This window comes from Sceloporus undulatus, chromosome 3 (genome assembly GCF_019175285.1).
Source record: "Sceloporus undulatus isolate JIND9_A2432 ecotype Alabama chromosome 3, SceUnd_v1.1, whole genome shotgun sequence".
Classification (NCBI taxonomy): Eukaryota; Metazoa; Chordata; class Lepidosauria; order Squamata; family Phrynosomatidae; genus Sceloporus; species Sceloporus undulatus.
The window spans coordinates 8,302,168-8,318,062 of record NC_056524.1 but is presented as its reverse complement, the minus strand read 5'-3'; the positions used below and the strand labels follow the sequence as shown (position 1 = coordinate 8,318,062).

Sequence of the window (15,895 nt, the reverse complement as noted above, 5' to 3'; positions counted from 1 at the left end):
GCAAGTTGCCATTTTCACAAGGGGTTCCGGAACGGATCCCTGCAAATTGGGAGGGTCTACTGTAACTATATAGTCTGAATGCAGCTCAGTTAACCTCACTAGGCTGTATTTTTGACTAAACATGTATTGTATTCTTTTCCCTCTCCTTTCACCCTGTTGTTCTCATCCAGGCATTCCCTGTGAAGTACAAAACACGTCAGTCTCTAGAATACCTCAGGCAGTTCCCCCATATGCGATGCCGAAGTAATTCTCTGGGTGCCCTTCTGAGGATACGCAGCGAAGCTACTGGAGCGATCCACTCCTTTTTCAAGGTACCCCAATATTTGTAGAATGGCACCCATAAGATATCTTGAGTGATGGCCATCATACTTAGATGCCTTTATAAAAGGAAATTAGACACATTCATGGAGGAGAAGTTTATCAGGGAAGACAATGGCAAACCTTCTCTGAAGGAACCTTGCCAAGAAAACCTTGTGATAGGGTCACTATAAATTAGAAATTGCTTGAATGCACACAATTCAGAACATTTAGGTTGTGGCCACTAGGTGGCAATATTTGCATGCCTATAAATCTAACTAGATAAAAAACTGATTACAGTAATTTATTTGATGGCGTTTGTATCCTGCCCTTTTTACAAGGAGCTCCTGGTAGTTTATATGGTCCATTCTGTCATTTTAACCTGACAATACTCCTGTCAGGTCAGCAAGACCATAGAGTTATCCAAATAAAAACTGGATAGGGCTCTTGTAACTTTTGTAGTTGTGTAGAAAAGGGAATTTCAACAGAGCAAAACCTGCTGAAGCTCCCTCTTCTGCACAGCCATTAAATGCACAAGAGCCTTTTCTAGGTTTCCGTCTGGCAACCGTACTAGATTACTGAGGGAGTCTCCTGGATGAGTTTCCATTTCAGCCCAAGTCTCTTTAAGATTAGTTTGTCAGTATTCCACGGCCATGTTTGTTTGGTGCATTTGCACCATAGAAACAATGTAGTGCAACACCACTTTGAGTGCTGTGGTTCCTTCCTATGGAATCCTGGGATCTGTAGTTTCACATGGTCTTTAGCCTTCTCTGCCCAAGAGTGCTGGTGCCTCACAGTACTACAAATCTCAGGCGTCTGTAGGATGGAGCCATGGCAGCTAAAGGGGTGTCAAACTACATTATTTCTATGGTGTAGCTGCACCATTTTTTCTACAGTGCATTATTTCTACAGTGTAGAGGCACTCATTTACATTTCTGACATTAGGTTTTGTGGACTCCATAAAATTTCCTTTCCTCAGTTAGTTTCCAAGGTGCTACAGGTCTCTTTTGTATCTCATCAGTCAGAAAGTCCTACCCCTGAAGCCATACTGTCTCAGAAATGAGATGAACCAAGATAAATTGAAGATTAACAGGTCCATCTTGGAAGAAACCTTGAAGATCATCCAGGGAAAAAAATCAAACCCAGAATTGCCTGGGGATCAGATGTGAAGTCAAAGGCTTTCATGGCCGGCATCCATAGTTTTTTGTGGGTTTTTCGGGCTGTGTGGCCATGTTCTAGAAGAGTTTATTCCTGACATTTGGCCAGCATCTGTGGCTGGCATCTTCTGGAGATGCTAGTCACAAATGCTGGCGAAACTTCAGGAATAAACTCTTCTAGGACATGGCCACATAGCCCAAAAAACCCAAAAAAGCTATGCCTGTGGGTCTATTTCTGATTTTGGCTGATGGGAATTTAAGGATTTGAAGGGGAAACCTGAGGCAATGTTGACCTGTTGAAGGTCCAAACTGCTATTCCTGGAGAGTTTGAGTACTGAAAATGCCCCCATTGCCAACTCTGTTTTATTTTCTGGTGGAGGCCACCAAGGTCTGAAGGGGACCACATGAATCCTATAGTCCACACTCTTTCCTACTCCCAAAATCTAGATAAACATTTGTTCATTGGCAGTGCCTTGCAGTTAACAGAGGTGGCCATTCAACTTCTTCATAACTACCACAAGTGAATAACCAGCCACTTTCTGAGGCACTTCTGCTCCACCGCTGTTGCTGTTAGGGAGTTTGCCCTAATAAGCAAACTTAAATTTTCTCTGTTGCAATTTTAGTTGTAATTTCAACTACTAAGAAAGATCAAGGAAGAAAGGGCAAAGGCAGGCCCATTGTTGAACATAAACGGAACAGAAAGAATGACCACAGAGAACCTACACAAATTTGAATTAGACAATGAAGAAATAGAAATAGTAAAAGAATTTTCATACCTGGGATCAAATATTGATAGAAATGGAGACTGCAGCCAGGAAATCAGAAGATGATTAAGAATAGGAAGGACAGCTATGAAATAACAAGAGGAGATCCTAAAATGCATGGATATACAACTGAGCACAAAAGTTGCAAAACCATTGCATTCCCTATTGACATGTATGGATCTGAGAGCTGGACAGTTAAGAAGGAAGATGGGAGGAAAATCCACTCATTTGAAATGTGGTGCTGGAGAAGAGTGCTAAGGATTCCACAGGCAACCAAAAAGACCAACAAATGGGTCCTGGAGCAGATCAAGCCAGAAATCTCCCTAGAAGCCAAGATGACAAAACTCAGGTTGCCATACTTTAGACTCATCATGAGAAGGCATGAATCATTGGAAAAAACAGTAATGCTAGGAAAGGTAGAGGGAAGTAGAAAGCGAGGAAGGCCACATGCAAGATGGATGGACTCTACCAAAGAGATCACAAGTGTGAGTTTGCAAGAGTTGAGCAGAGCAGTGGAGGGTAGAGGGTCTTGGAGATGTCTCATCAGCAGCTTCAACTCAAGGGCAGTTAACAACAAAGTATTCCTGTCCAGAGTCTCTCATGCTCTGGATCCCAGAATTCCATAGCATCAAGCCGTGGCAGTTAAAGCAGTCTTAAACTGTATTATTTCTGCAATGCAGATTAGACCTTTGAGTGGTTTGGGGATGAAGCTTTTCTCACGTCCTCACTCAGCTTCCTTTGCTGAATTGGGGTGTTGACAACTTTATGCAATATTCTCTTAATTTGCAATGCTCCCCCCCCCCCCCCTTCCCCCCTCTTCTGCCTTCCCTCAGGAGGGGAAAAAGCCATTAATGATAATATTTGCTAGTCTGAAATGCCCTCTGTCATCTATTCACGATTTGTCATCTTCCCCCCCCCCCCCATTTCTGTTAGGATCATGGATACACGCATATTCATACGCCAATAATTACCTCAAATGATTGTGAAGGCGCTGGCGAAATCTTTCAAGTAGAGGTAAGCTCCTTGATAACTGCAATCTTCGTTTTTAAAAGTAATCTATCACAGATTGATCACAAATCTGAAATGTAATAATAATACATCATCATCCTCATCATCATTATTTCTTACATGCCTCTCCCCACGGATCGAGGCAGAGAACAACTACTGTACAATTAACAGAAACACCATGTCAGTTAAAACACATTTTAATTAAAATGCACATCAGTTTAAATGGACATGTATACAGTTTTAAGAACAAGATATACACATATTAAAACAATATGCAGTGGGCCCTTCACATTCACTGGGGTTAGAGGCACAGGCCCCCATGAAAGTAGAAAAACAGATAATAAGAAAACACTACTTTTTAAACCTGAGAGACCACTCTAGGAATCACTAGGTCCTCCAGCACAACTCTGGTCAACATCTGCCAAATATAGACCATAGAATCATGCTGGAGGACCTAGAAATGCCTAGAGAAATGTTTTCTCTAGTAATCTCTAGATCCTCCAGCACAAGTCTATGGTCATTTTCCAGCAGAATCTCTCTGGAGGACCTAGGGATTCCTAGAGAGGACAAATCAAATCCGCAAATATTCGAAACCGCAAAAGCCAAAGCAGCAAATGTGGAGGGCCGACTGTACCTTTAAAATTTATCATTTAAATACATAATTTAACCTACAACTAGTATTCAGTTACATGTTACCTCTCAGTGCAATGGTTTTGTTGAGGTGTCCTGTCTTCCTCTGAGCCTGTGTCTACATTGCACAAGTATAGTTGTTCCATACCTCTTCAACTGCCCTATGCCATCTAGGGATTTGTAGTTTGGAGAGGGCCTTGGTAGAGAATGCGAAGTACCCTATAAAACTATAAATCCCAGGTCCTATTGGATGCAGCCATGACAGAGTGGTATCAAACAGATATAAAAGTGAGTAAAGGTACATTCTGAGACGGCATCTGTCCTGCAGAATTAATGCAGTTTGACATCACTTTCACTGCCATGACTCCATGCTATGGAATTTTGGATTTGTAGTTTTGTGAGACATTTAGCCTTCTCTGTCAGAGAACTTTGGTGCCACAACAAACTCCAAATCCCAGGATTCCATAGCATGGAGCTATAGCAGTTAAAGTGGTGTCAAACGACATTATTTCTGCAGTGCAGATGCAGCCAAAGTCCTCCCAACATCAGAGGAATATTGGGTGGGAACTGCATGTAGAAACTTCATCCAAAAAAGAGACCTTTCTAGTCATCTCTTTCCCAGCAGGCCTTGTTGCTTCAGATAGGACTTTGGGCCTGTCAACTTGTTTACTATTTCTTCTTTTTTTGCTGGTTGGCGGTTTTAATTTACGTGCCTGCTGTTTTTCGGTCTGCTTCGTCTCTTTTATCGTATTGTAATTGGATTTCTATTATAATTTTGCAGTTGCCATGAGACACCTCTGGGCACTTAGTGCAGAAAGACGCACTAGAAATTTTAATTAATAAACCAACAAAGAGTGGCCTACCTCCTGTGAATTTTTCTAATCCTCTTTTTAATGTAGCATCTGTTGCAACATCTTTTGGCAGCAAACCCTGTATTTAAACCCGCACTGTGTGTGTGAGAGAGAGAGATTTCATTTTGTCTGTCTAAATCTCATTATTGACCAGTTTCGTGCATCGATCAAACCTGATCTGTGATTCTCCCCCCCTCCCGATATTTTCCAGATGTTTATAATGTCATAATTCTTTTATCATATGCCTATCATGTTAGTTGCCATTTTATTCAAAAACACAGCAAGCGGTTTAACTTTTTCTTTCTACTCTCAAACAGTTGATCCTGGCTAGGGTTCAAAGAACCATTTAACTAATTTGTCTCTCCAAATGCTTTTGGGCAAACTGCCTAATTATTTTCTTCAAGTTTTATTTTGTTCCTTTTACAATTGGTTTTGAAACCTAAGCAAGCTTCAGAATAGTTCGAACAGGAGGCCCCCATTCTGCGTCACTAGGATGACCTTCTCTTCCAGAATCGCCCTTGGTGCACAAAAATATTTGGTCTTCCCAAAAGTAAATTGTTGTTACCCTGGCTGCATTTTGTTGCAGGCACCTTTTGTGCGTCTCTGTGTGAATTGCAATTGCTTGCTTCTGTTGGCAGCTCCGCTGTACAGTTCCGGACACAGTTCCGGCAGTAAATACAACTGTTTAGTAGCAAATGGTGTATTCTGTTAGCCCTAAAGCCAAATGACTTCCGAGAGCTTAAAGGAGAGAACAGTGAGGCGTGCCATCAAAAGGAAGCTTTGTTACATCCCTTAAAAGGAAGAATAAAACAGGTATTGAGTCCATTTGCTCTTTACATTCAGGGTTAGGCTACAAAGACTCTTTAGCCTCTGTGTATTGAAGATGCTTTCACCCCCAAAATGCAAGCTTGAAAAAATGTACTCTTTTGGAGCATAGTCTTTTTTCACATAGTGAAAAAGGGATATAAGTAATATACATAATCAGAATAGTCACAAAGTATTATAATGTAGTATTACTTTGGTATTACTTCAGCTGCCATGTGGAATCCTGTGATTTGTATTTTTTGACGACTCCTTCCTGTGGAAAACTGTGATTTGTATTTTTTGGCGTACTGTATATACTTGACTATAAGTCGACCTCATATATAAGTCGAGGGCAGTTTTTGGGGCAAAAATTATAAATTTCGATATGACCCATAGGTAAGTCGGGGGTAAAACTTAGGGGGCAGGTAATAAAGGCCGATGCAAATGCCAAAGAACTTACAAAATTCCAGCAGCGCATAACTATTTGTGGTCATCCTAAAGGCTGAATGGATGAGAGAGTAGATGGGGGTCAGTGCTTCCAGGGCTTTTCACCATACATAAATATAATATGAGTTAAAATACAGTACTGACATTGACCCGTGGACAAGTCAATTCAGGTTTTTGGGTCAGTTTTTTAACCTAAATTTCTAGACTTATACATGAGTATACACACCACTTACAATTCTTTGCCAGAGAGCTCTGGTGCCTTGCTATGCTACTAAAGCCATGATTCTGTAGGATTCAGCTACGAAAGCAAAAGTGGAATCATAGCAACATACAGGTAGTGAAATTTGACATTGGCCTGTTACAGACTGCCAAAATAAAACTGCTTCGGGTCTCTTTGGAGGTATGCTGTTTAAATGATGCATGGGTCCTAAGAGTCCGGAGGTTGCGCCAAAGCCACACTCCATTCCTAAGCACCGGAGTGCAGCTTTGGTGCAGCTTCTGGATTCTTAGGATGCATGCATCATTTAAACAGCATACCTCCAAAGAGACCCGAAGCGGCTTTATTTTGGCAGTCTGTAACAGGCCCTAATTTCTTTAACAGGAGATTTGGTACCAGAGGCAGGGATAACATGCAAAGAATAGAAATAGAATCTAGGAGAATAAAAGGAGATAGCCACTCAACCTGTTTCAGCAAAAGTTTTATTCAGAACTAACAATAGCCCCACAATAGCCACATCTGAAATGAAACTACCAGGTCAGATAAATTTTTCGTAAGTTAACAGAAACCTTCTAGAGACCACTGGAAAGCTTCTTCCAAGAGGCATCCAGGGATGACAATAATTTTCCTCAGCTTCTACCCTTGTTATGATTTCCATTTTGGTGGCCAAATCATAGACTCGCAGAGTTGGAAGAGACCACAAGGGTCATCCAATCCAACCCCATTCTGTCATTCAGGAACAGACAATCAAATCATCCCTGACAAATGGCCATCTAACCTCTCTCCTCCAAAGAAGGAGACTCCATCACACTCGGAGGGGGCGTTTTCCACAGTTGAACAGCTCTTACCCTCAGGAAGTTCTTCCTAATATTGAGGTTGAATCTCTTTTCCTATAGTTTATATCTATTGCTGTGAGTCCTATTTTCTGGAGCAGCTGTTATTTTCTTTAAAACATGCTGATGATAGCTGGTGAGGTTGGTTTATCTGCTCTCCCTATTTTTCTCTATTTTGCTATTCAAACCTTTTTACTAAGAGATCCTGGAGGTAACTGCAGTTTACCTTGTGTGTTGTAAGCAGGCACACATAGCATTCTTTCCCAGCTCAAGCTTTATTGCATTGTTTTCTGCTGACATGCTTCAGCAACCTGGCACTGAAAGCCTGTGTTTCTCCAGCACTGTTTTGCTATCCTTACAATAGTAATGCGGCTAAAAGAAACTTCCAGCAAGACAGGAGCTAGACAGACTAAACCTAGGTATGATGGAGCTGTGCCTACCTATTCTTCTCTCCCTCTGAGGCCACAGCAAGACAATGCTTTGTAACCTTCCTTTGTTGTTGTTGTGTGCCTTCAAGTCATTTTTAACTTATGACAACTCTATCATGGGATTTTCTTTACAAGTTTCTTCAGAGGGAGGCTTGCCCTTGCCTTCCTCTGAGGTTGAGAGAGTGCGACTTGCCGAAGGCCACCCAGTGGGTGACCAAGCAGGATTCAAACCTTGGTCTACTAGTTATCCTAGTCCAAAACCCAAACCATACGTCATGCTGGCTCCTTTACCTTTCCTAGTTGGCTATAAATCTCTCATAGAGAAAGTGAAAGGGGTCTGGACAGTACTCCCTTGACTATTTTCTCTGTAGGTATCTCAGAGCTTATCTACACTTGCCAGAATACTCTGGGTTTCTCCTGGAGTATTCTAGCCCTGAATTTGCCCCTTACCTTGTGGGTTTTTGGTTCTCTTCCCCAGTGACAAGCAGATGTCTTGCCCTACAGTCCCCACTTATCGTCCATTGCCTCTGCTGAGGTCAGAAAGAGGTGCCAATCCATGCTATCAGTGCTGGACACCTGTTCTGACCTCAGATCCCTGGGCATCTGGCAGGGACCTAGAGTGAAAAGGCAGCCACTGCTGCTGCTGAAAACCTGACGAAAACCTACAACACATGGTGAGTTATTTAAATATGGGTCAGGGGTAAGAAGCCCTGAATTGGGTGCAGGCATTGTGAAGACAGTCCAGACCTGATTCAGGGTTTTGCCCCACATTGTGTAAGCAGGACTCAATGAGCCCAGGTGCGGGGAAACTTGGGGTAAGTCACCCATGTAGACAAAGCCCCAGAAGATTAAGGGTTATCACTGAATGTAAGGTTTTGTTCAAATGCATAATAGGAGTAATGCAGGGGTGTAGCTACCAGAGAGAGAGATCCAGCGTGGCGTAGTGGTTTGAGTGTTGGACTGTGACTCTGTAGACCAGTGACCTTTGGCAAGTCACATTCTCTCAGCCTCATGGAAAGGCAGTGGCAAACCTCCTCTGAATAAATCTTGCCAAGAAAGGTCGTCTAAGGGTTGGCATAAGTCAGAAACAACTTGTGCTACCAATGTCTTTCTCTCTATGCAAGTACCCCTTGCATCCTAAAACACTTACTGTATTCTTGTATTCCCTTAGAAATTGTTCTCCCCCCCCCCTTTTTTTTTTTTTTTTTTTTTTTTGGATGCCTAAAATGTGTTTCCAAATGCTCAGCTGAAGTTTTATGTTATTGTAATGCTAGAAATTTGGGGACTGAATGTAAATTTCACTAGGGTGGGGGGCAGAATTCTTATTTGGAGGCAATGCTCTCATTTTAATGCCTTCTTCTATCCCCACACCACTGGAGGAATAGCAAATTCCTCTAATATAGACTCTTGAAACTTCATTATATTCCTGCATGGCAGGGGGTTAGACTGGATGGCCCTTGTGGTCTCTTTCAATTCTATGACTCTATTATATTGTCCTGCTCCTTTTTAGTCAAAGTAAAAGAACCCAAGCAATGTTTATGTGTCCATTCTGGTCCTGTCTTTGTTTTCCTTTGCTTTGTTGAAGAAATTGAATAGACGTTTGAAATCTCTACCTGAGGCTATTGCAAAAATAAAATAAATCTCCTTCTAGAACAGGAGCTGTTGAAGATGTTGCTTCTGGGTGTGTGTGTGTGTGTGCGTGTTTCTAATGACAATTGATGCATTTTCTGGCATGCCAGATGTTTTGATCTTGCCTCAAAGCCTTTTATTCCTTGCCAAACTGACTTCCAGCTTTGCCTATAAATAGATTCCATCTTCAGTGCCTATGAACTGCACCTGTGGATTTTCAAAGAGCTATTTCTTTATCATCAGATGTTTCCAGAGACTTCCTCCTGCTCCCTTCCCAACAGTGTGTTTAAACTCTGAGTTTAAATTCAGTTTGGGTGCTTAGTATGGGAGCGGTTCAAAAGGAAATTCAGATGTGGAGCAACAGGGAGAGAGGACAATACACACCACAGTAGTGGTTTTCCTTCTAGCTATTTCTTTGTTACATAGCTCCCCGGGCTAACAGTTGTTGCGTGCCTCTTCTGGAATCTGTACAGACCTTGTAATTATGAACTAGGAAATATGGACACTTGGAAAAGCTTCTTGGGGGAACACAACTCTCAGACTCCCCCAAAGAGCAGAGTCCCCAGCATTTAGGCTGTGGATTCAAAGAGCTGTGAGGGGGACAAAAGTAACTTCCATAAGCTGTAGGACACTGCGTATATAAACAGCTATACCTTTATGGATATGTTGTTGGGCATCATCCTTATCTTTATTATGATTGAATTAGTGCCAATGTGACATAGTGGTTTGGATGTTGGGTACAACTCTGGAGACCAGGGTTCGATTCCTGCTCAGCCATGAAATCCACTGGCTGACCTTGGGCAAGTCACGTTTGCATATAAAGCTGCCGTATCCAAAACCATGCAGTTGGTCCATCTGTCCTAATACTCTCATAGCAGTAGCTCCGTGGGGCTTGAGGCTGAGATACGGTAACTGGAAATGTCAGGAATGGAACCTGGGACTTGCTTTATACAAAGTGTTTGTCAGACCATAATACTGTTGGCAGGTTCATATGAACTTTTCTCCATTCTTAAGAGTCCAAACATCTCTCCACTCAATATATATATTTTTCCCTCAAGATCTCTTCAGGCATTGCAAAGAACAGCAAAACCTATATGTTACTTTGTTGTTGTTGTGTGCCTTCAAGTTGTTTCTGACTTTTGGTGAGTCCTTAAGGCAAACCTGTAATGGGATTTTCTTGGAAAGATTCTTCATAGGGGTTTTTCCATTTCCATCCTCTGAGGCTGAGATATTGTGACTTGCCCAAGGTCACTCAGTGGGTTTCCATAGCTGAGCCAGGATTCAAACCCTGGTCTCCAGAGTTGTAGTCCAATGCTCAAACCACTACACCACACTGGTTCATTTACAGAAATATTGAACAATAATAGCTAATGGCACACTTATTAAAGGTTGCTAATGTCTCTCTTGTTAAGACATTTGAATCCACTGTTTGAATGTTGTATTAGGACTCTGGGAAACTAGAGTTCAAATCCCCACTCAGCCATGGAAATCCACTGGGTGACCTTGGGCAAATCACACTTTCTCAGCCTGAGAGGAAGGCAGTCATAAGCCTCCTCTAAGAAATCTTGCTAAAAAGAAAACCTCTAGGATAGGGTCCCATAAATCAGAGTAGACTTAAAGACATATAACAACACCAAAATCCATAATTTTCTTTCTTGACCTTTTGCAGCCCCCAAAGGAAGCTGGAGAATCTGGAGAAAACCCTTATTTTTTCAATGTTCCTGCATTTCTCACAGTCTCGGGGCAACTCCACTTGGAAGTGATGGCTGGGTATGTATTTATTAGTTTATTTTATAGTTCAAGTGTGTGCGTATTTGTTTGTTTGTTTAAGTAGACACCATAGGAAAATTGGAACTGAATTGCTGAAAGTAACCATAGGAGGCAGCCTATAGATGGGGCTAGAAACCCAGTTACAGGTGAAATTGTACCAAGAAAGGAGAGCAGGGACCTTGGAAGAAAAAAGAAATGAAGAAATGAGCTGGGATGGTCTCAATTTTGAAAGGAGTATAAAGAAACAAAGGACAGTACTGGGATGCTGAGAATATATATATATACACCACTGTAGCTGCCATGGTTCAACGCTATGTCATTCTCGGAACTGTAGTTTTATAAGACATTTAGCCTTCTCTAGCAGAGAGCTCTGGTGCCACAACAAACTACAAATACCAGGATTCGATAACACTGAGCTATGGCAGTTAAAGTGGTGTCACACTGGATTATTTCTGTAGTGCTGATGCAGCTAAGATACAGTGATCCTCTCCCTTCTGTGAGTTAACAGTGCAAATTACTTTTGCACTTTGAACTCAGTTAGCAGTTATTGAATTAAGAGAGGATGAAGGTGGGAGGAGGAGAGATAAACTGAGGCATTTTTAAAGCATCTGAAAAAGCGGGAAGACAGAGGATTAATAAAGACATTCCTTGCCAAATCAGAACTATTGGAGGATTTGGAACTCTGATTTTCAGGTTTACATGAATGCAATTGTTTCCTGGCTGTAAACGTTCCCTCTTACTTGAAAGAAATAAGGATGAAAGTCACACAATATGTATGCATCCTTTCCTGTCCTCCATGCTTACACTTATGTAACTTGTGAATATGTTTCTATTCACTGCACCTTTCTTTGTGCAGCTCTGCCCACTGACATGGGATTTCCTTATCGGTGAAGACTGGACCAGCTGCTTTTTGTAGTTATGGAACCAGAAATTGTAGACTTAATAATAGAATAATTTCTCTTGCACTTCTTGCTGGGAGTTGCCATGTATAAAATAAAAGCTTTTCAACTTTTAAAACATACTAATACAGCAGCCCCTTAGTATCAACAGAGGTATGGTTTCTGGACCCTCTTTTCATGGATATTAAAATCCATGGATTCTCAAATCCCATGAGAGTAATGGCATAGTGAATGATGTCCCTTTTATAAAATATCAGAAGTAAGGTTTGCTTTTTTGGGAATTTATATCTTTTTGGAATATTTTCAAACCGTGAATGGTTGGATCTGTGGATAAAAAATCTGTGGATATGGAGGGTCGACTGTAATCCTTAAAAATTATCTAAAAATGGCTAGTGCAGGACCAAAGGCATTGCCCTAAAATGACCCAAAGGGAGTATGGGAAGTAATTTTGGTGCACTCCTTCAGGACTGTTTTACTTCAAAGGAGGCCATTTGTCCAACAGGAAGTGACCTGGAAGTAATCTTCCAGATCCCTTCCTGTTGGAAAAATAGTCCTGAAATACAAGGGAGGGACAATAATACATTTGGTCCTTCGTAGCCTTCGTTTTCTGCATCCCTGGATTTAACTATCCATCGCTTTAAAGTGTTCCTCCCCCCAAAAAATCCAAAAAGCAAACCTTGATTTTGACATTTTATATAAGGGACACCATTTCACTATGCCATTGGATTTAATAGGATTTGAGCATCCACAGATTTTGGTATCCAAGGGTGTACCTGGAACCAAACCCCAGCAGATACCAAAGGCCCACTGTATAGTGAAATTCCTCCCTATGTATCCTGGGGGCATTTGGGGGCAAAATTTTTTTTTTCATTGACTGTGATGGAGGTGATGACTTTTCAAAGTCCCAGTGGGGTGGCAATGCAACTGCACAATCTTCAACAGTTGGCTAACATCCTGTACAAGATGCAGCAGTAGATTTGTGTTGTGTCCATTTTTGTAACAAGTAGCTGATTTTATAGCTAGGAAGGGCACTAAATGAGAACCAGTGTGGTATAGTGGTTTGAGCTACAACTCTGGAGAACAGAGTTTCAGTGCCTACGTGGCCACAGAAACCCCACTGCATAAACCTGGGCAAGTCACACACTCTCAGCCTCAGAGGATGGCAATGGCAAAGCTCCTCTGAACAAATGTGCCAAGAAACGTGCCAAGATAGATTTGCCTTAGGGATGTTATAAGTCTCAAATGACTTAAAGGCACACAACAACAAAAGGAGCATTAAATGGCTAGCAGGTAGCCTTTTCCACTGTAGAACTAGATTTATTGATGCTTTTTGCTGTCACATCAGCTTCAACTTTCCGCAGTGTGAGACCTCCAAGGGTTTAGTCATCAGAAGGTCTCCTTCTCTGGATGTCTACAAAAAGATGCCGGACAGCAACCTGCTGGGGATACTCTAACAGGTGGAGTCTTGATCCCCTTCCAACTGTATAAATACTATGATCCTTATAAAAATATTATAATGCCCACTGCCCATGCGTGGGTAAACCAAACAGGGAGAATGCATTAAAATGATACCCTGCTCTCTTAAATAGGACCTTATTTCTTAAGAGCTTAAAGTACTGTATGTTGGAACCATGCATAAGTATAAATTTGGAAAAGGCAGGGATGTGTCTTCAAAATAATTGCAGTATTGTTATGATGTCATTTAGCTCTGTTTTGTTCCCTCGCCCATCAGCCTGCAAAATAAACAGCCAGGCCTGTCCTTGTACAGGACATAATGTTACTGCTTTACACTTTGTTCTTCAATAACATGTTCTTTTTTATTTGTTGTTTTTTTTAAAAAAAAAAAAACACCAGGCATTTTAAGTGGATCAAATGCAAACTAAGTTTAGACGAGCTATATTTATCCGTGTAAAGAAATTTTTGTTCTCTAAGCCAAAATGGAATTCCAAACTTTCAGCCTTCAAAAGGGCTTGATAACCAGATCTTAAACGGATTACAGCAAAACGTCAGGGGCTTTGCTTCCAACAATGCTTCCTTTAAAAAAAAATCTGAGTTTTAAAACTGTGTCTTTCAGTTGACATTGGCAGCCATTTTCAATAACTGTGTTGCTTAAATGAGGTTTTAAAGGTGGTTGATGAAAAATAAATATGTTTTTCAAGCTCTCCCAGTAGACCAGAACTTTGAACGTTACTTTAAGAAAGTAGTCTAGTCCTGTTATTTATTGTGTTTTTAAAACTTGTTTTCTTGTTGTTACTGGATGCTGCATTGAACAAGAAACTTGTAACATTGATTATTGCATTGCCTGTTACTTTTACATTACTTTTCTGCGGTGGAGGGATCTTTAAGACTGATAAGAGCAAGGCATTAAACCTGAAAAAGTGCTCTTTAGAAGTACAGTTGGCCCTCTGCGTCCATGGATTCTTTATCCATGGATTCAAGCATCCACAGCTTGAAAATATTCAAAAAATTATAAATTAAAAAAAAACACCTTGATTTTGCCATTTTATATAGGGACACCATTTTGCACCACTGTATTTAATGGGACTTGAGCATCGACAGATTTTGGTATCCACAACGGGTCCTGGAATCAAATCCCAGCGGATACCAAGGGCCCACTGTAATTATGAAAAGTAGCAAGGAAACATTGCTGTTGTTGCTGTTGACTGCCTTTGAGTTGACATCAGTTCATGGTGATCCTATGAATGAGAGATCTGCAAGACCCCATGCCATCAACAGCCTTGCTCAGGTCTTGCAGACTCAGGTCCATGGCTTCCTTAACTGAGTCTTTCCATCTGGAATGCAGTCTTCCTCTTTTCCTACTAGCTTTTTCCTTACTAACCATTATATTAAGCATTCTCATGATGTGGCCAAAGTACGACAGGCTCATTTTGGTAACTTTTCCAGGGTGATAAGATGCAGCCTTGCCTGACCCTCTTGCCAACTGAAACCCCTTCTGTTTCTCTGTATTCTGTCCTGATGGTAGTAGCCTGATGTCCTGAGCTCAGGTTACACACCAGCACAATCAAATGTTGTGGCACATACATTTCTTTAAGACAGATCCATAAGGTTTTTGTTTTTTTACTGCTGCAGAACCTTTATCCAGAGGTCTGCTCACATTATACAATTATACATTCCACTTTAACTGTCATGGCAACATCTCAGGGGATGCTGGGATTTGCAGTTTAGAGAGGATGTTTAGAATTCACTGCCAGAGAGCTCCACTGACTTCTCAGACTACAAACCCCAGGATTCCTTTGAGATCACAGCTGCAGAAGGGTTTAGAGACAGATCTTATCTCCTCAGTGAAACCTTCCTGTTTACAATTTTGTAAAAAATAGATGTGATAGCCACTCATGCAATTAAAGTCATATTTGGTCCTTAGCAATGTTGTAGCAATGGTTGTTTCCTTCCATGAGATGCTCAAGAAGGAACTCAGTGCAGGCAGATACTACTTCTTACTTGATGTATTTTCTGCATTTTGGTTGGCCAATATGGGTATCACTCTTTTGTGGATATTAGGTTTTCTTGTATTTTACTGCATGGCCAACACAGCTACCCCTGAATATACAGTCAGCCCCCCATATTTGCGGCTTTGATATTTGCGAATTTGATTATTCACGGATTTCATTAATATGTTCTCTCTAGGACTATCTAGGTCCTCCAGTTCAACTCTGTGGTCAACGTTAACTAAAAGTTGCACTGAGGCGGGATACAAACCGCCGCTTTGCGGTGCTCCCCCACCAGCGCCATTTGCTCCGTGTGGGAGCTGCAGCAGCCAAACCGCGCAGCTCCTGCGCAGAGCAAAAAAGAAGCTCCATTTCGGAGCTTCTTTCCGCGGTGCACTGATGACGTCGCAAAGCGCCAAGGGCGCATTCGTGATGTCATTAGGGCCGCGCGACGTTCGGACGCTCAGCGTCCGATACGTCAATATGGCGCCCGCCATGTAGAAGGGCCGGCGCCATATTGTACAGACACAGTCCATACTAGACTCAGGGGCGTCTAGAAGAGACACCCCTTTTTTAAAATGGGACGTCCTCCGGACGTCCCAACTGCCGGTATGTAACCGACCTGAAAGACCATTTGTAGCTACTCCAGTGCCATTCTATGGTCAGGGTATGTTGGACATTGACCACAGAGTTGCACTGGAGGACATAGAGATTC

The 15,895-nt window shown here is 41.7% G+C and overlaps 1 protein-coding gene across 4 annotated transcripts in view; it reads left to right on the top strand.

The window, feature by feature from the left end:
• The window catches only part of NARS2 (asparaginyl-tRNA synthetase 2, mitochondrial), a 51,091-nt gene that overhangs the window by 8,494 nt on the left and 26,702 nt on the right, over positions 1-15,895 (top strand). For 3 of the 4 annotated variants that reach the window (XM_042459688.1, XM_042459689.1, XM_042459690.1), the window contains 3 exons: positions 171-311; positions 3,152-3,232; positions 10,735-10,835. In XM_042459688.1, the coding sequence (XP_042315622.1) occupies positions 171-311; positions 3,152-3,232; positions 10,735-10,835 (323 nt within the window). Of the gene's footprint in view, positions 1-170; positions 312-3,151; positions 3,233-8,000; positions 8,111-10,734; positions 10,836-15,895 lie in introns of those variants that run through there. The other variant, XM_042459691.1, reaches the window with a different exon arrangement.